The sequence below is a fragment of the Marmota monax genome, unplaced genomic scaffold, assembly GCF_021218885.2.
Source record: "Marmota monax isolate L192 unplaced genomic scaffold, Marmota_monax_Labrador192_F-V1.1 WCK01_AAM20220418_F8-fsc00235, whole genome shotgun sequence".
NCBI lineage: Eukaryota > Metazoa > Chordata > Mammalia > Rodentia > Sciuridae > Marmota > Marmota monax.
The window spans coordinates 50,915-76,815 of record NW_026693185.1 but is presented as its reverse complement, the minus strand read 5'-3'; the positions used below and the strand labels follow the sequence as shown (position 1 = coordinate 76,815).

The window sequence follows — 25,901 nt, the reverse complement described above, 5'->3', positions numbered from 1 at the left end:
ATCACTATGTAAGCTCCTACTGGGAGCCCCCTCCTGCAAATTTAAAAAGAGAAACTGTGAAAAAATTACTTGACTGGAGCCATGTAGGATTCTGTCTCACTGGCAAAATCTGCACATGTATTTTCCACAGCACAATCTGCAAGACTGTCCCTGTCTTCATTATCATCACTGTGTCAGTGAGAGTTGTGATGTCCACAGGTTTAGTGACAAGACCAAAGTCATTCAGCTAAAAAAACTAAAAGACAAATTGGAGCCTGTAGTTTCTAACCCCAGATAAAACTACCCATTATATTCCAGATTCACATCAGGGCCCTTTGAAGGTTTACATTCAAACCACATTTCCCCTTTCAGATTTATATTCTCTAGTTTTAGATAACCACTTTATTCTGGGTTGAAGTTTTGCAGCAAACAATTTTGCTCTCAGGCACTCCTAGGCAACCTCAATTCAAAGGTTGAAAGTACTACCCCTGGGTCTTTTATCTGCAAGTACAATCAGGAAGCCTGCTGGATAATTTGTTTTAGAATAAAAGAATACTTGTTTTCAAACAAAGCATTAGCCAAGGAAAGAGCTTACAACAAAAGGAATCATGGTATCAAAGAAAAACTAAAACAAAAACCCAGAATATAAGAGACTCTAACACACCAAGAATCAAGGTGGTTCTTTCTACCCTCTTTTAAAATCTCATTTGACAGACAATAAATAGTTAAGGGAAGTATGCTTTCAGACCTTTTAAAGATTTAGCTGTGTCCCATTGAGGGTTAAAGTAAAAAGGATTTAAGGGGGGGTGGGGGGATACACCATTCCATGAACCCACAATCCTACAAAATTTAACTGAGAATGGTTCTTGTAAGGAAGATATCCTGAGCAGGGGGTTGGATAATTCTACAGGCAAAGGATAGCTTCTATAATGTCTACCACCTCCTTCGTAAGGCAAAAATCACACAGTATCTCATTTTAATCTAGTTTATCCACAAGAGTACCAGTGACACAAATTTTTATTCAATTAAATGTTTAAGATATTTTTAATGGAAGCAATACAGTGCCATGGGAAAAGCAATGACCCACATATTAGGAAACCTGGGTTCCAAATCTTTGTCCTGCCACTAACTTGCCAGGTCAAACAGAACAATTATATAACGTAATTTTCTAGACCTTTATTTTCTCATCTATAATAAGGTGCCAGACTTAAGTAAATAATCACTTCTGAATGTGTGGGGGCAAAGGATTGAAAGCCCCACAAAAACAACATCAGAAAACTTTATGAAGCATTAACATTTAATTCAATTATGCAGTGATTCAAGTCAGGCTCCAAAGACCCACTGAATGACCTTGAACCTAAACTCTGTGCCTATTTCTGCTTCAATAAAATTGGGATCATAATAGTACCTACTTCGTGGGACCACTATTTGAGGATGGCATGAATTGATTTTGGCAATTTAGAATAGTACCTGGCTTACAGTAAGCACTCAATAAATGCTAGTTGATATTATTATCATCCACATGTCCATGCTGAGCTGATGATGAAGACAAAATTGACAAGTACCTTCATGTCCTATTCTTTCCAAAGTAGACACAAATCTTCTATTTTTCCACAAATTCTCGGGCAATCTTCTCTTCTGAGAGAACTCAGAAGTCCTTGTCCTTATTCCCAAACCTACTGATTTAGGCAGATGCACAAATACTAGACTCTATTTAGCAGCACACACATAGCCCCCAAGAATCCAGATTTCTAAACCCACCAGGAAAGCCTAGCAGGATAGGTGAAGAGAAAGAGAGAGAGACGAGAGAGAGAGAGAGAGAGAGAGAGAGAGAGAGAGAGAGAGAGAGAGAGAGAGTGTGTGTGTGTGTGTGTGTGTGTGTGTTTCATTCCCTTCAATAAAAAACACCACTCCTCCTCTCGTTTCCCACCTGGCTTTCCATACCTCTAAGTCAAAAATCTACTTTAGGAATCCAAAATCTGATAAAACAACAAATTCTTGCTTTTCTGTTATTTTAGATGATTCTTTCTAAGACCTTACAAGTATACAGAGTTCTTCACAGGCTGAGATTTCTTTCTCCTCTTTTTTTTTTTTTCAGTTTTCGGCAGACACAACATCGTTGTTTGTATGTGGTGCTGAGGATCGAACCCAGGCCGCACGCATGCCAGGCGAGCACGCTACCGCTTGAGCCACATCCCCAGCCCCTTCTTTCTCCTCTTTAGTCAACAACTGTCTGATAATGATGCTGCTCCAGAAAGGAAATCCTATCAACCCCTGTATCCTTCCTCCACTTTACCCAAAAGCTTTAGTATTTGTTTTTCAGTAATTCCCCCCTCCCTCAAACTTTCCATTTTCTTCCCAAGATCCATTTTATCAATTAACTCCACACATTACCTCAAAGGCATTCCCCCTCTATTCAGGAGCCCTGTGGTTTCCATCAATGCCAAATTCCCCTGTTTTGGAAGATTGTGACAGATCTAGGCTTTCATTTCTGCCCAATTCTTTCCAATGAAAATAACCTGACAGTGTGACCAAGTACAAAGCCTTAAAAATAAACTTTAGTTTTCTGCCCTCCTTTCCCTCAATTTTACAATCACACAGATGTATTAGGCGATTCCACTTCAAACAGAATCAAGCATTATTATTTCTTTAGCATCTTCCCTAAGCTTGGACCTTAGCTATATATACATCACTTATCATGTAAAGCTGCTAAAATAAAATTGAACCAATCGCAAAAGTTCCTGCAAACTTTAATGTCCCAGCACTTAAATTCTCTTGAAGAAATACATTCATGAAAGCACTTAAAATCAAAATCTCAGGATAAAAAAACACAACTTAGGCCAATTAGGCAAAAAACAGTTCTCTATCTGCCTAATGATCCCTCTAGAGCTTTTCTAAGGGAGGATAACAGTCACCCCACAACTTTTTCTGTGTTAGACACACCAAAAAACACAATGTTCAACGTCTCCAGGATAACATTTCTCTCTTTTTTTTTAATGTTTTTAGTTTTAGGTCGAAACAATATCTTTATTTATTTAGCTTTTTAATGTGGTGCTGAGGATTGAACCCAGTACCTCATGCATGTTAGGCGAGCGCTCTGCCACTGAGCCACTATCCCAGCCCCATGATGACATTTCTTGAGAGTAACTGCTTTGTTTAGCTCACTCTTCTACCACCAGTGCCTAGACTAGTACCTGTATTTTTAAATGGATGCATAAGCTGAATGAAGGAGATACCGGTGCTACAGGGAGCTAAGGACCACAGCAAATAGTTAGGCCTTACATGATCCACAGCTAACAGCACTTTCAAAAGATACCAGTTTCAAATATATCCTGAGCAAACTGACCATTTGTTACGGTTTAGATGTTAGGTGTCCCCCAAAAGTTCATGTGTAAAACATTGCAAAAAAGCTTAGAGGAACTGAAGGTAGACAGGGTATGGCTGGAGGTGAGTTATTGGGAGTACACCTTTGGGGTAGGTATTTTATCCCTGGAGACTGGAGCTTTCTATATGCTTCCTAGTGTCCTTAGATGCTTTCCTCCACCATACTCCTTCGCCTGACTTTGGGCCTCAAAGAATGAACTCAACCATTTATTGACTGACTAAGACCTCTGACAGACCAAGTTACAAAACGAACTTTTCCTCCTTTAATTGTTCTTGTCAAATCTTTTGGCAATGAAAAAGCTGACTAAAACACCATTATGGTGGCAGGGCACATGACACTGTACATCTTACCACATATTTTACTTATAAAGATGTTATACAGAAAAAAAAAAAAAGGCCCTCACCTGTCATCCTATAGCTCAGCACCTTCCTGTAAAGATGTGTGAGACTCTAGGTTTTCTCAATGAAAACTATCTTCATGATTCCCAAGATAATTCTGTAACCTTCACTCACCCCAAACACTTTTCAAGAGACAGGGGCTCCAATACTTCTGAATTTCTCAGTCCCCTTTCTAATGCCTCACACCTGGTCCGTAGGTATCTGAAGGTTTCTAACAAATATGTAAATGTGTACTCAGTTTATTTCACAAGGTAATGGCAGAAAGAATATACAATCAGGAAAAAAGCTTCCTGAGACATTACCTCTCAGAATCCTGGAAAGCAGAACCAGTGCAGAATTGGGCTATAGCTCAGTGGAAGAGCACTTGCCTAGCATGTGTGAGACACTGGGTTCAATTTCCAGCACCATATAAAATAATAATAAAATAAATAAAGATCTATTGACAACTTAAAATATATATATTTATAAAAAATAAAAATAAAGTGCAAAGGCTGGGTGGATGGCACATACTTGAAATCCCAGCAGCTTGAAAGGCTGAGGCGGGAAGATAACAAGTTTGAGGCCAGCCTCAGCAAGTTAGGGAGGCTGGCCTCAGCAATTTAGCGAGGCTCTGAGCACTTCAGCAAGGCCCTGTCTCAAAATACAGAAATAAAAAGGGCCAGGGATGTGGCTAAAGCGCCCCTAGGTTCCATCCCTAGAGCAAAAAAAAAAAAAAAAAGGAATGGGAAAAAAATGAAAATATAATATAAAGGCCAGGAGTCATCTGATAAAACCCAATAAAGACAAACTAACACATCCTCCAGAGGGTACCTAGCCAATACACACCAGAATCCTCGGGGGAGCTTTTAAACCCACTCATTTAGATTATAGGGGGGCCCTCCCTCCACTGTGCCAAGATCATGGGAACTTTAAAAAAACAAAAACAAAAAAACTCTCCACAGTATTGAAATGTGTAGCCAGGCTTGACACTCAGACACCCTCTGGGTTCCTCCTCAGGCAATATATAGATACTAAAAATAATGTGCAATTAAAAAAAAAAAAAAGTACAGTAAGGCTTTTAAAGCTGATGGTAGATGCAAAGCTGTTAGTTATGTTATATTATGTGCAATTCCATATTTGTAAACTATTTGATAGTCATATAAACACATGTTTACATATGCACTTTTTTTTTTTTTTTTTTGGTACTGAAGATTGAACCCAAGGACCCTTAACCACTGAGCCAAATCCCAGCGCCCCCCCCCCCTTTTTAAATTTATTTTGAGACAGGGCCTTGCTAATTTGCTGAAGCTAGCTTTGAACTTGTGATTCTCCTGCCTCAGCCTCCTGAGTAGGCATGTGCCACTATACCCAACATATATGCATTTTTTAGACAACTATAGTTATAGTAAGCTCATGGCAAATTGGTCCTAGAAAGGAGCAGTAGAAATAAATTTACATTCCTGGATTACAGACTGGTGGAGTCTGGGGTTTTATTTCACTGGGGGAGAAAAATGAAGACCATTTCAATTGATCTGCTGACTTGAAAATGCTGACCTGCATTCTGTATTATGACTCACTATACAGACAGGTCTTGAAAAATGGTTTAGTCAAACTGAGCTCAGAAAGACCAAAGGTATCTGCTTAACCAACACCTAAAATCAACAGAGCTTCCAGCCTCAGCCAGCCTGGCTGTGAAATCCTTTATATAACCAAACATCTGCAATCACACAGTAATCTGGCAGAAGAAGGTATTACTACTATAAAGGTACAGCTCTACAGCCATTGAAATGAGGATGAGAACATAGTCCAAAGAAAGTTAATCTAGGGAAAAACCCATTCCTCTTCTCATCAGAGAGGCAGGACAGGCTCAGAAATCTGAAGTAGTCTGGATCTACTCCTTCCTCTAGCCCCCCACCCACTCCACCCTCATACTGGGGATTTAACCCAGGGGCATTCTACCCCCAGTCATCTTCTCATTTTTATTTTGAGAGGGGCTGTAACTAAGCCACTAGACTAGTCTTGAATTTGTGATCTTCCTGCCTCGAGTCTCTGGGATCACAGGCGTGCAATATTGTACCCAACCCTTCCTCTACAACTTTTATCTACAAGACAACAGGGAAGTTACTTAACTTCTGTGAACCACAGTTTCCTCCAAAATAAGAATAAAATCCCCTACTTCACAGCATTGTTGTGAGGGTTAAATGAGATAATGCATGTAAAGCTCTCTATATAAGGAATGCCACAACAAGCAGTAAGCACTTGGAAAATGTAAGATGGTGTTAAAATTATTATGTAAATGGTGGCAGATTCAGGCACTGAAGAGCAAAGCTGTTCCCCAATTTATGGCAACCAGGCACTGGAATTCTGTATATTTCATACCATACTCAAAAACAGGGGGGAAAAAAAAAACACAAATCCTCTGATCCAAAAGATGCCCCTGCCTCCAATGGCCCAAAACAGTGGCAGCAAGGCATCATGAGAAGCTACCATACAAAAATATCATGTGGTTTCTAGACCTAGACTTATTTGACTACCAGCTGTGTGTGTGTGACTTTGAAGAAATTCAAAAACACATTTTCAGTTGGAAAACAAGGGCTTGGCAGACAGTTTTAGCTGTTTTTAAGCTTCTTCTATCACTTGGCTTTAAAAATCAAAGTCCTCTTGGGCCTCTGCCCCATCTCTGCCCCTCTTCCTCGTTGGCTTCATTCTAGCCACATGGCCTCCTACAACTGGACACAACAAGCCACTCCTTCCTCAAAGCCCTCACACTTCCTTTCAGCTCTCCTTAAATGCTCTTCTCCTGACTATCCATATTTCTTACACCCTCATTTCCTTCAAGTTTCTGCTCAAATATCATCTCCTTGAAGAAGCCTTATCTAAGCCACCACAATAAAATGGCACATCAGCATACACACACTAAATTCACACCATCCCTTCACTCTGCTTTATAAAACCAGTCACTAACACATTATGTTCCTGCTGATTTACAATATGCCCCCTACACCCCTGCTAGAATATAAATTCCATTACAGCATAGACATATATTTCTCTTATTTAATACACTATTCTCTGCACCTCAAACTGTGCCTGCCTAGCACACTGAAATTCTCAATAAATACTTTATGAATGACAGAATAAGAATCCAGACTCGTTTTTTCCTTTCAAAAAAAGACTCTTACCCTCACATATAAAACAGGTAAAAAGATAGGGTTCTTCTGGTCAGGAATCCCCCCCCCCCAGCTGACTCAATGTCTTTTGAGATACCCAAAGCCACTACCCAAGATGATCACCAAAGTCCCTTACCAATCAAAAAGCCCACATTATTTGTTAGATGCCAAAGAGAAACATCAAATTTAAGAATGACTCCATTTTCTGATTTCACCTACGCCTGATTGGCACTCAAGAAAGACCCTGGAAATTCAAAGCATACCATGTTCCAGAACTGCTCCACCCCTAAGATAATCTACAACCAGACTGTAAGCCTGAATCTTTCAATACCCTTCACATGGTCCCTTGTGTCTCCAGGACCTATCACTGAGCATGTAGGCTGCAACAATCTTACTCCTCCTAACAGAAAAAGGAAGAGGGGTGACAGACTTGCGACTTCTGAAGAGACAGATGCTCTACAATGGAGGATATAAATTCCCGAACATGGCAGCCACTTTGTGGCTTCCTGTCTCTATTACTTAGTTGTCTAAATGACCTCCAAATAAAATCAACCCTAGGATGGCCTGTTGGGGGCTCACAATCAAGAAAAGAGGTTGAGACAGTCTTGGGAGTCAGTAGGGGGGACAACTGCATAATACATCCAACATTCAGAAGGAACTCTCCTAAGAAGTCAACTGGCTGTAATACTATGATAGGGACCTAGACACAACTAAACAACTGTTTCACAATTGCAGGAAGGTATGAAATATACTCAGCAAACAAGTAGGACATTTATAAATCTATATCATCCAGTCCAGCAGTACTGAATAAGAGTCACTGTTTAAAAGCATGGTGACTCATCCATTAACACTGTAATCCTTATGCCAGAAAATTTATGCCTTTCTATGTCCACATGTTCTCTAATGATGCCATTGCTGTCAGCATGCTATAGGAGTGTTTCTTGGAAGATGGAAATAATGACAAAGCACATCATTGGAAAAGCAATTACTTGTTATACTAACTATTTTACAATGGCCATATGGACTGAATTTCAGCAAGATAATTTCCAAATCAGGCTAAGTGTACATATTTCTCTGTCCCTAATTCCAGGTACATCATACTAAACAAACTAAGAGTACAGCTGAAATATGGACAGCAGATGGGAAAACCTACAAGAATGCTAAAGTAACGTTCATCTGTAAACAGTAAGAAGAGAACACTCAAGTGCCTGAGGGAAACTGGCAATCATCTGTTAGCCCATCTTCACCCTGTGTCCTTAATCAAAAAAACATCACAAGAGGGGTATTAAAAAACACCAAGCCAGCCAAGGAAGGACACACACACTAAATAAATAAATAAATAAATAAATAAATAAATAAATAAATAAATAAATAAATAAAATACTCATGGTTCCTAACTAAGAGTTTAAAATCTGATTCAAACCCTAGGCATAATAAAGAATTTATATTTTATACATCCATAAAATTAAAGTGTAAGAAATTGTCTTTAAAATCCTGGACTTAGGTACTGGGGTTGTAGTTCAGTGGTAGAGAGCTTGTCTCACACTGTGAGGCCCTGGGTTCAATCCCCAGCACCACATAAAAATAAACAAATTTAAAATAAAAAATATTGTGTCCATCTACAACTTAAAAAAAAAAAAAACTGGACTTGAAAGGTATGGCTCCTATTACACTAATTATTTAGTTAATTTTAAAAGGAAATGTTGTGACTTAGGTCTCCCTTACAATTACATAAAGAGAGAACTCTACCACATTTTCACTTTGGGTATTGGAAAGGACACTGAAATAGTTGGAAAGAGGGACAAGACACTGTGTCTCAGAGAATGGTGGTTCCAAGCAGAAACTGCCACCTCTCCTCAAGTCAAAGACTCTTTTGAGAAATGTTTAATTGACCTGTCTTCATATTTACCTAGAAGTCTTCTGAAATTTCAGTCCCAGAGAGGACATGGGGTGTGTGTTTTGTTCTTCTTTGTTGGGGATGGGGGTTATCTTACCTTCCTGTCACCTAGCCAAGTCTAAAACCTTAAGCACTAAAGAATGAAATAAAGGATGAAGCCCAGCAAAGATGAGGAGGGGCCTTCTCAAGAATGTACAATACTCTATTAAAGCAGGTGGGATTTCTATATGAAGCAAATCTAACAGCCACATTCATTAGCATACTCTAGCATAAACAAACCTCAACAGGATAGAATGGGGAATGAAAGAGAACAATTTGCAAATGTCCTTAGAATAATGAAAGGAAACAATAATGAGGAAATAATGGACTATTTGTCACTAGGTACCTTCAAGAAATAGATATCAAGAAAAGCAAAGAGATATTTAGTATAGTCTTTAACCAGTAGAATGGAGTGCCTATTAGATTTTTGTGTTCTCTTTTAAATTTGCACCAATAATAAGGTCTCTTTTATTGTGGAAAAGATTTGAGGGAAGTGCCACCTCCCAGCAAAATACTTAGAAATCTCTAGTAGATTCCTTAATGCACAGTAAAGTATGAAGGGTGCTAATCCTTTCTCCAATTTTACACTCTGATTTCAGGAAGTCACTAAGAAAATTAGGTCAAGGGGTTTACAATAGGGACAGGCACACAGCAGCCCTCTCATTCATGAGCCTGAAACTCTTGTCATTTTAAAATCTGCCTGAGTAATGCTGAGAAAAGTCAGATTCTAATACAAGGAAAGACACTGAAAGAAACAAAACAGCAGCAACAACAATCATGCTACAGATGTACTATGTGATTGGCAATAGTAGAGTACTTGCCTATCATGTGGAACACCACAAAAAATAAATTAAGAAAGGATTCACGGGCTGGGGCTGTAGCTTAGTAGCAGAGCACTTGCCTTGCATGGGTGGGGCACTGGTTTCGATCTTCAGCACCACATAAAAATAAACAAGTAAAATAAAATCATGCTGTCCATCTACAACTACAAAAAAGAAGGAAGGAAGGAAGGAAGGAGGGAGGGAAGGAAGGAAGGAAGGAAGGAAGGAAGGAAGGAAGGAAGGAAGGAAGGAAGGAAGGAAGGACGGACTTCCCAAAAAGTGGTAAAGTATTCTCTCCTCCTATTTTTTTTTTTAAATGCTGATGGACTTTATTGTCTTTATTTTTATGTGGTGCTGAGGTTCGAACCCAGTGCCTCATGCAAGCTAGGCGAGCATGCTACCACTGAGCCACAACCCCAGCCCCCTCTCTCCTCCTATTTTTATAACTAGAAAACCCTTTGTAACCAAAGATAATTTTCAGGAGCAATAAGGAATAGAGACCCATTTGAGGCTTTCAGAAAATGAATCTATTAAAAAGAAGAGCATAAAGGGATGAAGGGTCCAAGTTTACATTTCCCAATCTTGAGCAAGTTAACAATCTTCTCTGAGCTTTCTTCAACTGAAAAACAGATATCATTTCTTTTTTCACAGGGTAGTTCTATGCACAATAAATGCAAAACTGTACATTCAATGCCTGGCATAGAGCAAACAGTAAATGGCAGCTCCCTGTTCAAAAATATCTTTTGGTGGATTTTTTTGTGTGTGTGTGGAAATACGTCAACAGTTTAAAAAAAAAAACTGAACACATACTATGCATGGATTACTGAGTAAGAAAGCAATTATTCTAAAGTCCTCAAATATATATTGAAGGATATATATAGGGAGAGAGCAGGGACTAAAGGCAGAGAATGTGGAGAACTAAAAGAATACACAGGAGAAAATACAGGGAGAAAACCCTGGCTTTCTCATTTTTTAGGTTCCAATCGTAACTCCCAAGTGATACAGAGTAAGCCATAACAGAACATTTAACAGACCCCACCCCCCAAAAAACTAATAGCACTTGAACTTCCTTCCCACTGCCAAAGAAAAGGATGAAGCACATCATATCATGGTCAACACTTCAAAAATCTCCTTCACATTGGCCCCAGGACCTCAATCCATGGGGAAATCATTTCAGAAAGATTAAATAAATGCTCCCAAAAGTAAGAAATAAGGTATTTCTCTGACCTAAGCCATATCTCAGTATTAAGACCATCAATTATGTACTATGATTAACATTATCATTATCATCTGTGATATCAGAAACAGGAACAGCAGCTGCAGTTAAAACTAACTCTGGGTATGAAATACAAATAAAAGCATGGTTTTGGAGTAGGTTTTGAAGTCTGAGCGACTCAAAGAGCCACATGACCAAAATATTTTACAATTCTTAAAAAGAGATCAAGGGAGGTAACAGTGGATAGAAATGCTCCATTAAAGAGTTTTTGATATTTTTAGATATTATGTAGAACTACTTTTTAACACAGGAATTATTACTGGAATCACATTATACTTCAATATCTAAAAGCAGTTATATTCCTGAAACAATCTGGTCCATTGCTATATTAGATTAATAAAATGTTTTAAAACAACACAACTGTCTTACACAGGTTTCAACATTCAGGTGTGAAATCACACCTGCCAGCACACAAGGCTGAATTATCCCCTTACCTCTCACCTACAATTATCATTTGCTCCCTGTCCTGGTGGCTCTCAGCTACCATGTATCCTCAGAGCCTCAAACATACCTTTGAGGGTCTCATCTGCTATGGAGTGAGAGGGAAGACAAAAACAAAAACTTCACCCTGGTTCACACAACTTCTGAAATATCTTTAAAACACACTATGGGGCTGGGGTTGTAGCTCAGTGGTGGAGTGCTTGCCTGGTATGTGTGAGGCACTGGGTTCGATTCTCAGCACCACATATAAATAAATAAAAATAAAGGTCCATCAACAACTAAAAAAAATATTTTAAAAAAACACTCTATGGTTAGGAATAACTATTTTTCAAAACAAAAAGAGTAAATTTACTTCATAGTTCCTATAAAGGCCAACTTCTTCCATTAAGGTCAATTCTAAAAATTTAGCAGAGGATGTTTCATCAGTTGAGAGGGCATAATTAGATGTTTTGATTAAAGCATTTTCCTTCCCTGGTTAACAAGATGTAACAGATGTCACCAACTTCCCTAATAACAATACAGCCCTGCTTTTGGCATCTTTACAATTTTAAAACTGAACTGTCATATAGAAAAATTATAGCTGGAGTGTCTCTGTACAATCATGACTCTGAAGTGGTTATGACATGCCTGGACTCCCCAATGGAACAGATATGGAAATCATATTCCATATTCATAGCCTGGAGCTCTCCTTAGCATGCACTTGAAAACCTAGCTCTGAAATCTGAATGATGCGGGCTTATTCAAATCACCACCAATTATTCCTGGAAGCCCCAACCAAGTGAGGTATGAAACCTGAACAGAAAATGCAAATTTCAGCCACCTTCTTCCAGGAGCACAGTGAATACATGCAGAAATGTGTCTCAAGAAAAGCTATGCTCTCTCACTCTACAAAAACCCCAGCTTCCCTACAGAGAGGAGTGCTGTACTTGTTTGTTTTTTGTTTTGTTTTAAAGACTCATAATTTGGGCTGGGGACTTAGCTCAGTGGTAAAGCACTTGCCTTGCATGTGTGAGGCACTGGGTTCGATCCTCAGCACCACATACAAATAAATAAAGATATTGTGTGTCTATCTACAACTAAGTATATATATTTAAAAGAAAAAAAAGTCTTTAAAAAAAAGACTCATAATTTTTCACAGCAAAATTCCCTGGCACATTTGATCCAATTACCAAAAAAAAAATTGATTTATACCAGTTTTGTCAAAATATCAGTCCAGAGTGTAACTAGAGATAGGTCTGCATTTCAAATGGAAGGCAGAGCCTCTATGATTGAAGTTTAACTCAAACATCCTGGTTTAACAACTCCATTAATGACATCAAGCAAGAGCTAAAGATTACTCAGCCCCTATGTCAGTCACATGTGTTATTTATAGGACAGTACATCAATCATGTCTTCCCCTTATTATTTCCTACTTTCTGGCGGTAACCTATTTGGTCTGCCAAATTAATACATTTCCATTGCTGCTGCAAATCTAAACAAAGATTGATAAAAGATTAATAAAATAATTGAGTTCTTTGCAACCACATACACACCCAGGGAAATTCATCAATGTCTTTTTATTTGCATATTTGGCTGACTGCCCCCTAGAGCAAATATGTAAGGCACAATGCTCAGGTATCCTACTTTATGATTTGCATTTAATTCTAGGTGTCAATCTGCTTCTATTTTAATTACACCCATCTTGATATGTTATTACAATCCCATGAAAACTTCTTTTCATTATATGAATGGCTATAAATACATACACATGACAAATAGTTGTTATAAATTTTCTGGTTCAGCAATGAACAGACAAAATGCCTTAGCCAACACATCAGAGGACTTAATATTTTCAGTCTCTTCAGTAGAAAAATTTTGGTTGAGTCTTCAACTCAAATGTGCTCCAAAGTTCCCTTGTAGTATGTGTTCTGCTAACAATATTGTCAAGTTGTTCTGAGTTTCCCTAGATTTCGAGGCTGAAGAAAATATTATGCCCTCCCCTCAAAAAAATGGCCCAAATTAAGATCATCTTATAACTAATTATTTTTTCATGGGACACTAAGATAAATGAGCAACCCTCATATTATCACCCTAACTTTTTTAGCACCTTTATTCCTGGAGGGCAGGTAGGGGAGATTTTTTTTTTTTTTTTTTTAATGTGGTGCTGAGATCGAACCCAGTGCCTCACACATGCTAGGCAGGGGCTCTACCACTGAGCCACAACCCCAGCCCAGTAGGGGAGATTTTTAAGTAAGTACACAGAGAAAAAGGCCAATGAATTTCAGGATAATTCAAGTGCTGAGGGAGAATTATGAGGCTTGGAAAAATATTTTTTTTAAAGATTCTTGATATTCAGTAATAATCAGAACATTACTTAAAAAAAACTGGAAGCTTTACAATCATGAGTATCCATCCTTATTTGAAGCAATAAATAAACAAATAGACACTTCCTTTCAAGGTTCCCAATCCACAAAACTCCCGGGTACTAAGGAGAAGTAGAGTCCCCTCGTTTGGTTGAATAACACTTAGAGCCTCTCTCAGTGTGATCTACAGATCAATTAATTCCTCAGAGCTGTGTTTTCATGTCAAAATGAGAAGTAGAAATACATAACTGACTATAAGGTCTCTATCTCTGAAGCCACTGAGGTTTAGAAAGCACTAATAATGGTTGGAGTGGAATGGATCCAAAGGATTCTCTGAAAAGGTGTAGGTCCAAACTTGAGGAACATTAATCTCAAAACTAATTTTCACAAACAACTAAAGCGATCACCATAAAAAATAAGGAAAGAGCAAACTGCAAAACAAAGCAATGCATAATAACAAATGCTTGTGTCTTTTACCCTGATGAAAGTATAAATTCACTTTAAACTATTAAAAAATATTTTTCTTAGAAAAACACAATCCAGGGTGATCATTATTTTCTCCAACTTAACATGTACAGAGTCAGAGGGTGGAAGTCATTGGAATTTCTTCTCCTGGCTGGAAACAAGTGATGATCTTATCTCCAACTATTGTTATCTACATCTTCATTCTCTTAAGGATTCCCACACACACACTTTGTTTTTAACTATGGAAAACCATTCACTGAGCAATGCCTGGCCAGCAACCTTTAGCCTACAAGGGCACAAGTGAACAAAAACACCTAGGATAAGTAGGGAAAAAAAAGTCTACTTCAATATAACAACTCAGGGATAACTGCAAGTCTGAGCTATAATCTATTTAATTCCTTAGCTTTAAGTTCTTAAATATCACTGCCATCAGAAACTTTTCTGAAACTTAAAATGAGTTTGGCTCTGAGCTGCAATAAATGGTTAGTGTGAGGACAAAGAAAATGACATCCCTCAGTTATCATCATATTTTGACCCTGACAGACAAGTCTCAGATTCAGAATTTAGTTGCAGTTTGAAAATATTATGTTTCATCCATATAACCAAGAGTAATGATCTGTCTTTTGCAGGCTGTGCCTCAGTAGCACCCAAAGGTACTTAGAATATGGGAGGATTTTCTGCCAAGTGATTAACTCCAACCTGTGTTAGCCACTTTGCATTACTTTATTCACTGGGCTTTCTCCTTCTGTGACTCCAAGTTTACTGTACATGGGTTTTCCAGGGCTCTGAAGGTACCAAGGAGGTATGGCACCATGAGGTATACACAAGCCAAAATAACAGGAAAAGTTTTGTTTTTTTAAATATTTGCATGTAGTTAGTAATGTGTCATGTTTGTTCAGGCAAACTCCAAACAGAATTCAGAAATGAACTGAGAAATTAGAAAGAGTCTAGAAAATTGTGGCAAACAATTGCCCTACACAGAGCTAGTACCAGAGTCCCTCAAATAATGCAAGTTCAGAAATTTTAAAGTTTTCACACTTCATCCACAACTTCTTAAATCCATTCATTATCTTGTATTATCTGCAATATTTTGATAGCTTCACAGTAAAGGAAGGAGAGAGACGGGAGGAGGGAAAACGGGGAAGTAGAAGGGCAGGCAACAAGTGGGTGATAATCTAACTAAACCCTAAGATGAGATTGCCACATACACTAATGTGTGAAATAAACACTTCAAAATAAGGGAGCAGTTCCCATGATTTCAGACTTCAAAGTTCCCAAATGCATGGAATCAAAGACCTGAACAAGACTGAGGCAAAGAAGCCTGCACTTGCCTAGACCCTCCCTTCCTAAGAAAGCAAAGGCATTTATCATTTTAAAAGCAAAGGCATTTGATGAAATTTACTCCTTCCCTTCCTCAGTTACTAATAACTTAAACAATGATATGTATTCAGTAATACCAAAATATGCAACACTAACAACCCTTATCCTACAAGTTTGACAGAAGTTACTAATAACTAAAACAATGATATGTATTCACTAATACCAAGATATGCAACACCAACAATCCTTATCATACAAGTTTGATAGAAGTAAAGCAAAAATAGAGCTCATATCTGGAAGAAAGAAGATACTTTGGGTCTCAGCCTCAAATTCTATATTCCCCTTCTAGAGGAACAAAAAAAAAATCTACATTCAGAACAAAGGTATAGATTATATATCAGAAACATCTCTGTCCCCACTAATAATGTACCCAAATTGTTTCTGATCCTCTCCTGTCTCCAATTTTACCAAACTAATTGCCATATTTTTCTTCCTAACCTCAATTATCTGAGTTTTCAAATCTAAATTTTTTTCAGAGCTTTTTCAAAAACTAGTAATTTTTATAAGGTTAAAACTACATTTAGTATATTACAACTCCTATTCAGTACAGAGGTAAAATAAAATTCACCTCTACATGCATACCCATGAACACACACACACACACACACACACACACCTGTGTCTCTCCCTTCCTCAAGTGCTACCAGCCCTCTTGTCCAAAAATGTCCAAATGCTAAACTTCAACTATTTTTTCCCATTTGGGGGTCTTTATTTCTAATCCTAACATTCCCTCAAACTAAAAATCACCTTTTTTTAATTTAATGATTCATTTATATCCTCTCTACTTCCAAAAAAACAGCTTAAGTGGTTAATTTTCAGTTAACACAAGCCACATGGACTCATCCTACCACAACCATCAACCTCATCTCACATAAATACTCCTCCAGTGATACTCTGCCTTACAGAATAAAATACTGAAATTCAGTAAGTATGGTAAAATGCTTGAATTCGTAACCACACACACTTTCACACTCTTCTGTCTTCCAACCCTTCTCATCTTTTACAAACTCCTCAGATGCTAACGCTATACACACTTTCAGAAGTGAAATGCTCGAACTGACCCATTTACTCAGCAGTCCCAAGCCAAACTGTCTTAAGACAGAAAGTGAAACAGGCAACAAAAACAGTTCCACAGATTTCTTTGGCTCTGTTAACAGCAGAAGAGACATTCTGACCCTTTTTGAATTATCAGTTCATACATATGAGCAAAAGGCAGCTAATCTGACACCTTTGTTTTATCATCAATGTCAACCTTCTTTCTCATCCAACCTTTCCCCCCCCCCCAGGTTGCTAAAAAGCAGCAACACATGAAACTGAAAAGGACCAAGGGGAGGATAAAACATACCGGCTGAAGGGCAGCTTGGTGGCCTCAGAATTGGGCTGCTATCACAATGAAAAGGTTATTAATGAGAATCACTCACCAATACTCACCTCATGGTAGGGATGCTAACGATCAGCTAGAAAGCTGACAGCAGGCTGTAACCCTCACTATGTATGCCTCACGCTGCCCTTGCCACAACTGCTTAAGCAGAAGCTTCCCACTCAACTACACGCTTCTGTGCCTGATTTTCCAAGTTGTCTAATGTCAGCCCATTGACCCAAGACTGCCAAGAAATCACCATATTCCAAGATCTAGAAGGACTTCTTTTTGGAATACTGTCCAGGATGTCCCATATTGGTTTACAGATTACAATGCTGAAGTATAAGTACCCTGTGGCCAAATAAATTTAGGAAACAAGGCACATGTCTTCACTGATATTCAAAATTCACATTCACCTAATGAAAACTTTTAATTCTGACAGAATAAGTCATTCATTTAATTTTGTCTAGCCCACAAAGATCCAAAATCTGTTTTGAGTGTAGCTTACTCTGTTTTGGTCTGAAATACAACTTGTGAACATCCTGCAAAGCTATTTTCCCTTTCAAGATTGAGACTCTTTTGCTCTAAACTAGCCCAAATCCCTTCAATAATGGATGAAGAAAATGACACTTTTATAGAGTTAACTCCCCAAGAAAGATCTCTATACAATTAGTTTGAAGGGATAAGCCTGGACCATAGGTCTCCACAGGTCTCTTGACCCTGTAACTTTTTTCTTTTTGTGAACCCAGGGGGGCTCTACCATGGAGATACATCGTCAGCTTTATATTTAATTTGAAATAGGGTCTCATTAAAGTTGCTGAAATCAGCCTTGAACTCAGAATTCTCCTGCTTCAGCCTTCTGATTGGCTGGGATTAAAAACCTTGTATGGCAACATGCTCTCTTACTGTTCCACTCAATTCTAATAGCACTTCCTTGCCCCCTTGTCTTAATCACATAACGTAACGTCTTCTTACTGGTCTATTTTCTGTGCTTCTTCAGTATTTAAAATGCTCTCCAGTTCTCCACTCCTACCCTATCTATGCATATCACTTCATCCTTCTAGGACCCAACTTCTCCATGAAGACCCCTCAAAAACTTCTGTCTGGGGCTGGAGTTATGGCTCAGTGGTAAAGCACTTATCTAGCACATGTGAGGCCCAGGGTTCAATTCTCAGCACAACATAAAAATAATAAAATAAAGGTATTGTGTCCAACTACAACTAAAAAATACTTAAATTTAAAAAAAAAAAACTTCAGCCTATCTTTGAAAGTCTACTGCACTTATTATATCTAAGTCTACTTATTATGTATTCAAATACCTGTTTCAAAATTATTTTACAGGTGATAAACTTATCAATTAAACTGCATACATCTTCAAGATGCTATATATATTTTTTAAGGTTTCTCCATATTTCTAATGCCTTGCACATACGAAGCAATCCATAAATATTTGCTCTCTCAAATAAAGAACATGATTATTGTTGTTTTTAAAACAACTCATTGAGACTTGACCATAACAAACTGTTGGAAACATGGCATATAATAAGTACATCAAATTTTGTACAGCTGGCTGGGGTTTGTAGCTCAGTAGCTGAGTGCTTGCCTCACATGCATGAGGCATTGGGTTTGATCCTCAGCACCACATAAAAAAATAAACACAAAGCTACCGTATCCATCTACAACTTAAAAAAAGTATAATTTTTTTTTGTACAGCCTATTTAAGACCACTGATGTGTGGGTAAGCCCTGAGACAGAGCTAGAAAATGAAAACCATAGTATGATCTTATACTCACCAGAAAGAACTGTGTTCCTTAATTTTCACAAGATTCCAAGGCTCTAACAAGTCTCTTGTCTGCTAATTCCACCAATTTAATCTTTACATCCCCATGTCAGTTGCACTAAGTGAATATTCCCAAAGAACCCAATGCACAAAAAATAGAATAAGGGGAGGGGGGCTGAGGTTGTGGCTCAGTGACTGAATGCTCTCCTCTCATGTGGAAGGCACTAGGTTCCATCCTTAGCACCACATAAAAATAAAGGTATTGTATCCATTTACAACTAAAAAAATACTTTTAAAAGAATAAAGGGGAAGTAGATTTGCAAAATCAAATTTTCAGCCATAATGCTCACATGACTTCCTCTTAACAGAGATGACACAAAAAGCCAAACATCAAAAAGTTTCTATTATCTGGTGCATCGGCATGCACTGATGGTACTAGGACCCCAATATTTCCACCATTTGTAAGTTCTTAGCTGCACCCACTGTAAAAAAAAAAAAAAAAAAAAAAAAAAAAAAACTAAACATATCTGAGGATATTCGCTCTTAATTCTGTCATTTAAAAAATTTCCAGCTAAACAATACCATACCCAAATGGTAATTCCACTTCTCTACTACATAATGAAAAGAACACCATGTTCAACTTTAGCCTCCTCACCTACCCTCTTATCTTCTATCATCAGATTCTTCATAATCACACATTTGAACTTCAGGGAACAATTACTCAAGGGAAATGTCCCTGCAGAATATAAAACTACCTCAGCCAGTTTCACTGTCTATGAGGTGTGAGACTTGCCAAACTACCCGTACAGCTTTCATCATCTAAAAAAAGATTCAAACAATAGTAAAACTAATCAGCATAAAAATCAAGGCTTTCATTAGACACGTTTAATTCCTTACTCTCCAGTATCTGTAAAATCATAGCTGGACTGGAATTATTTATGTCAACATATTTCATTATGAGTTTTTTAAAAGGGAGCCCAAAATCAAGCTACTCAAGACAAAATCATGAAGTCAATGTGTCCACTAACACCTGAAGTATGTTCCTTGAGTCTGACAGCTATTGTTATAAACTGGCCTAAGTATATAAGCCTAGCTATGAAAGTCAATATTTCTGGTTTCTTATCATCGCATCATACCAGCAGCAGCCTTAGTGAGAGGTGATAACAATTGTTTTCAGTTCTAAACACAGGGCTCAAAAACACAGTATACATTTAGGGTAACTCTTAGGCTCTATAATAATTCTTAACATTTACAAACATGGTCTTAACACACATTTTTGTCCAAGTTCATAGTTTAGTTGCCTGTTTCCTAATCAGCCCTCATGTTTCCTGGTTTATAATTTACTAAACCTTCCAAAATGATTAGTGGAACATGAGAGGTTTTATTTTAACAATCACTACACATATATTCTGACTATCCAAAAAGGACACTGTGTGATACCAAGCAGACACCACATCTACCTTTTGCTAAAGAACCAGACAAATATTTTTCCCCAGTGTGTTTAATATGAAAAGTTGATTAACAGCTTTCCTACAAAAGTTAGACCTATGAAAATGTAAATAGTAATAGCATATCTGACATTTGGAAACTGGTGAATTTCTTTAGGAATGATAATGATACTGTGGGGGTTTTGTAGTTTTTGAGTCCTTATTTAGAGATTTATATACAAACATTTACAGATGAGATATCACATCTGAGAGCAGGGAGTAAGTACATGGACCACGAAAGAAACGTGATAACACATGAGTTGTTAGTTACTGAACTTTGGTGTTGGGTTTATTAAGAATTAATGTTCGGCTTGTCTACTTTTGTGTATGTGTACATTTGCTACCAAATTTTAAATAAACTTTTCAAAAAGTTAGGCCTGTTATACCCACACAGATATATATATTTAGATATGAAGGTGACACAGGGTTCAGCTAACCAAAGTAACCTGAGTTTTGAATCTGGAAAAGTACCAGAAAACAATTACAGCAAGGAAAGAAACAGTATTAGTAGTACATTTTTAAATTGGGGTCTTATTTAAAAATTAAGTTTTCAAACTCAAAATAAACTGGAAAGAGCACATTTTCTTTCAAAAGCCAAGCATATTGATAAATATTTTACAAACCCAAACAGCTATTGTTATAAACTGGCATAAGTATATAAGCCTAGCTATGAGAGCTTACTAAAAATAAAACAATCAGAAATTATTACATGTTATATCGATCTATCCATCTCTATTTGGTCTTCCAAAATGATCATGGGAATCCAGAGGCCATTCTTGCTTAATGAGAGGGACCACAAAGAAAGCAGAACCACTTGTAACCATCTTTTACAAGTACTTTCCTGAACCAACCACAAATTAGCAATGGTGAACCAAATTCTAGGCAATGCTTTCTCTTAGGAATACATGATGCCATATCAATCTCTACCTTGAAGAGAAGTCACACTTCAAAGTACCCATTCACCTGGGCAAAGTTAAAGCCACGGTTAGAATTATCCTAAGTGGTGAGCCTCAACACTCAAAATTTTGGCCAATACACCAGTTCTAGAACCAAAGGGTAACTGATTCCATCACTGACATCAAAATCTGTAGTCACCACCAAATAACCATCATCACCTTCCCTTCCTCCCCAACCAATGTCCACCATCCACCACCACCTCGACCAAAAGCAGTTCACAGAAAAGAGCAATGCTAACAGTAAGATTTTTTTTAACCTGACACCAGAACACATACACAGAAGTACAGTTACTATATGTAAAACATAACCTTTCATCGAAAAAGTTTGTGTTTGTGCTTTTGAAACAATACCATAATAACAGTTAAAAAAAATTAAAGTGAAAACTTTCCTTCAGGATTCTCAAACCTTCACATTAGGTGCAAGAAAGGTTTTGTGCTTAAGAAAGCTGGACCAACTCTGCAGTCTCAAAAGCATTTGGTGTGTGTGTGTGTGGTATGGAACACTGGGGGAAGGGACAGGGAAATGGGGGGGGGGGCAGTTAAAATTCAGAGGCCAATGCTCAATCCTAGTATCAAATTAGATCTGTCCAGGCAAATATAGTTTCCCCTGAACCCTAGACAGACCCGCTCTAGTACCATCTTCCGAACACCACGACCACCACCACCCCAAGCCTCTTAACCGGTAGGAAAATGTGCATTTGAAAACCAAAGCTGCCCGCAGGTGCCTAAGGAATAAAGACACACACACATACACACATACACACACACACACACAAAGCAAATCACTTAGGAAAAGCATACACACACACACCCCAAAAAAAGGGAAAGGAAAAGGAGAGGTACAATTGTGACAAGCCCTTCAGCAACCAGCTAGAATTTTATTCTTTCCTCCTACCAGTCCTCTGGTGTACCTTTTTCTGTCCTTCAACTAAATTGCTCATGTACACACACACGGGCATGTGTATGTGTACAGATAACATTATAATTAACCCTTGCTGTAACAGAGCTCCACACGGAATACAGAAAAATATTCCATCCTTTCCTCTTCTCTCCCCTCCTCCCTCCTTTCTCCCAAACAGGAGAAAACGCCCCCTTCCCTAGCTTCAATTAAAAAAAAAAATGCGGTGCGGGGGTGGCAAAAAAAACCACGAAACCCCTCCGTCTCTGGCTCCAGGACACCAGGAAAGGTGTGTGCTAGACACCGCGGACACCGGCTCTGGAGAAGCACCCGGGAACGGTCCACAGGCGCCCCAAGCCCAGCAGAGACTTCACCAGCCAAGAAGCCATGATTGGGGAGGGCGCAGAGGCAGGGGCAGGGGCAGCGCTCTCCGCGGAGGGGGGCGCATTGTTGTGGTCTCCGCACCCCTTTCTCTCTGCCCATCCGCTGTGGAGGGGTGCGGGAAGGGGGCGCCGCGGAAGGCGAGCCAGGCGGAGACTCGCAGGCGGGCAGGGCTCCGCGAGTCCGCCGCCGGCGCTCCGCCCGCGCCCCCGCCCGCGGCAGCCCCGGCGGGCCAGACAGACCGACAGACAGCGCCGAGCGCGACGAGCCCGGCAGGGAGCCCGGCGCCGCCAACGGGGCCTCGCATAAAGGCAGACGGGGGGAGGGGGCGCTTACCTCCAGCGCTTCAAAAGTGACAAAGCTGGTCATGGCAAACCCATCGATGATGTCCTCTTCGGCCGAGGTGGACTCGCGCCGCTTCCTCCGCGGGGGTCTGGGCCGGGACGGGGCGGAGGACGGGGGCTTCCCATTGTCTTCCTTGTCGGAGCCCGACGACGAGGCGAGCGAGGGCGCCCGGGTCCGGCCGGCCCCGCCGCCGCCCGCCGCGCCGGCCCCCAGACCGCCCCGGGAGCGCCTCTCCCGGTCTCGCTGCGACCGCGACCGCCGCTTTTTGCGGAGTCCATGGCCCCGAGCCGGGCCATCCATGGCTCTGCCACGCCGGGGTCCCCGCGCTCGCCGCCCGCGCGCCACAGGCTCCGGCCGCGGCCGCACAAAAAAATTGACACGGAGCCCTCCCTCCAGCTGCACGGCGTCCCTCCGCCCCGAGCAGGGCGCGGGGGCGGCGGCGGCCGAGCGCCGGCGGCGAGGGAAGGAGGAAGGCGCGGAGAAAGAAGGGGAAGGGGCGGGGAGAGGGGAGGGAGCCGCGGCGAGGGCGCGGGGCGCGAGCCCAAGTGCGGGGCTGCCCGCCGCACCGAGGGCCGAGACGCCTGCGAGCGGCGCCGAGCAAAGTAATGGCTGCACACACAGGTCTCCTTCGGAGGCAGAGAAATAACTCGCCGAGCAGGCAATAAATCAGAATAGCGGAATGCTTTGATCGGGAGACGAGGAGGCTCGGGGGAGCCCGCCCCGCGGCCGCGGCCCGCCGCGCCCCCCGCCCCACGCAGACGATAGCCGCCCGCACCCGCCGGCGGGCCCGCAAAGGTCGCGGCAAAGTGGGGGCGCGGAACTTCGCCCGCCCCGGCGCGGGAGAACGCCCCCGCCGCTGCTCACGCTCGCCGCGCAGGAAACTCACTGCCGGGCCGCAAGAGGTCCGAGCCGCGCAGCCGGCGGCGGCCGGGGCCGGGCAGCGGCCGCGGCGCGGCCAGACTACCCAGCGCGGGGCGCATAATAACGCCCGGCTCGTGCCCCGGGGCGCCGCGCGCGGCGGGCGAGTCTCGCTGGGCAGTTGAGGTAGCGCTTGGCCCCGGGCTGCCGGAGGGGAGCGGAGCGCCGCGCTGCCCCTGCCACAAAACAGAGTCCGGGTCCCGAGAAGAGGGCGCCCTTCCCCAAAACCGGGAGGGCGAGGCAGGCGGTCGACAAGCAAAGCAGAGCAGAAAGAAAGCTCCCCGGGAGCAGCTGGGGAGCCGCCGCCGCCTCGCGCCGACCGCCCCAGGCAGAAGCGCTGACAAGAACGCCACTCTCACCGCCGCCGCTAACGCTGCCGCCGCCGCCGAAGCCCCGAGCCGGAGGGTGCACGGCGTGTCCCCGGGCGGCTGCAGCGGGAGCCCGGGCACGGCCCCATCCTCCGCCCGCCTCGCTGCGCTCCCGCTCCTCCCCCTGCGCGGCCGGCCCACCGCCGCCGCCGCCGCCTCAGCCCAGCCCCGCGCCGCCCGCCCGCTTGCTGCCTCGCCCGCGCGCGCTCACGCCCACCGCCTCCCCGCGCCCCGCTCGGCGCGCGCTCCCGGCCAACAAGATCACGTGGACGGCCGGGCTCCTCCGCCCCCGCCCCCTCCCCAGTTGTAGAGTGTGTGGAAAGCAGAAGGCTGGGGGCCGGCAGCGCTCGCGAGCCCAGGGCATGCGCGCTGGGGCGGCCGGGCCTGCGCACTGGGGGTAGCGGGGCGCCGCGCGGGGGGTGGGGGGCGAGTGGCGGGGGGCGAGTGGCGGGGGGCGAGTGGCGGGGGGCGAGTGGCGGGGGGCGAGTGGCGGGGGGCGAGTGGCGGGGGGCGAGTGGCGGGGGGCGAGGGGGACGAGCGGCGGGGGCCGCGCGCGGGGGCGGCCGTCCCAAGCACCCCGCCGGCCGTCCCCCACCCTCCGCGCGCACTGCGCGCCTTCCCGGGACACTTGCTCCTCGACCCGCCCGAGGAGCCCCAGGGCGTTTCCCCCGGCGACCCGTGGGGTCGGAGGAGGACGCTCGGGGCCGGGGCATGACCGGGCGCCGCAGAGGGAGCGGGCGTCCGGCCGCGCGAGGCCCCGCAGCGCTACTGCAAACTTTTCCCCACGTGGCGCCGCCGCGCGAGGCCGAGCCTCCCCGCGCCGGGCGGCCTCCACCGTGGCCAGGGGCGCGGGCGGCCGCGAACTTGACCCGTCGGAGCCGCCGCCGCCGCCGCCGCGGGCTTCCACCGCGTCCCCGCGCCCGAAAGCAGCTGGTGCTTGTGGAGAGTTGTCCTGAGGAGCCGAGGGAGGCAGGGCCACCGCCGTCCACGGGATCGGGATCCCGCGGGCCGTCACCAGCCCCTTGGCACCTCACTGTCCGTGCGACCAGAACCCCACCGCCCGTCACCCTGTCGCCCGGGACAGCCCACTCGGGGAGGAAGGGAAGGGAAGTGACCGGGTCTCTAGGCTCTGTGTAGGACCCTTCTTAATTTAGAATCCCGGCTTACGCGTCTCATTAGTTATATGGGAAAGAGGTGGAAGGAAACAGCGGAGGACCGAGTTTTCTCCGACACACCCCGGACTGACTGGCTGCTTTTCTTTTTCTTTTATCCCCCACGCTGCCCCCCCTCCTTTCCCATTTCAGTGTGATTAGAACTAACCCGGCTTACCGTGGTGCACACAGTCCCGAGGGCCTTCCTAGCTCCCGGACTCTACCAGGAGCACGCAAGCCTCTCTCCTCGTGCGCTTCCGGAAAAAAAAAATGTTCATGATTTGTCATTCCCTATTTTTAAGTTACACTCCAGCTTCCCCATCACTATATCCCAGGTCTGCATCTGTCTAAAATATGAGTGGAAGTAATGATGTGGGGTGCAGGGGATTCAAGATACCAGTTGCAGAGATGGTCTGGACTGAGAATTAGAAGTCAAGCTTTATGCTTGTACAGGGAAGAAACCCTTTGACCTTGGGCGAGACTTCTAAATGACTAATTTTCTATCTTGTAAATCAAAGAAGTTCAATTAAATGTTCAGAAAGTGCCCTTTCAGGTCTACCACTGCTGCCTCAAAAATTACATAATTTCAAGAAGATCGTGTGCTTTATTTCTTAAAAATAGTGCCTGGTATATGGGATCTGATTCAATTTGTTAGGAACAAACACAATGCCACCTTCCAAAATTACCT

The 25,901-nt window shown here is 42.4% G+C and overlaps 1 protein-coding gene across 6 annotated transcripts in view; it reads right to left on the bottom strand.

Annotated features, from left to right (window-relative positions):
• The window catches only part of Auts2 (activator of transcription and developmental regulator AUTS2), a 1,155,764-nt gene extending 1,130,306 nt beyond the window's left edge, over positions 1–25,458 (bottom strand). Inside the window, exon 1 of one of the 6 annotated variants that reach the window (XM_058583037.1) lies at positions 25,392–25,458. Coding sequence is in view for 5 of the 6 variants with exons in the window: in XM_058583034.1 (XP_058439017.1) it covers positions 22,768–23,076 (309 nt within the window). In the remaining variant the exon portion in view is untranslated. Of the gene's footprint in view, positions 1–22,767; positions 23,582–25,391 lie in introns of those variants that run through there. The other 5 variants (XM_058583034.1, XM_046456012.2, XM_046456011.2 and 2 more) reach the window with 5 other exon arrangements.
• Positions 25,459–25,901: the final 443 nt, after the last annotated feature.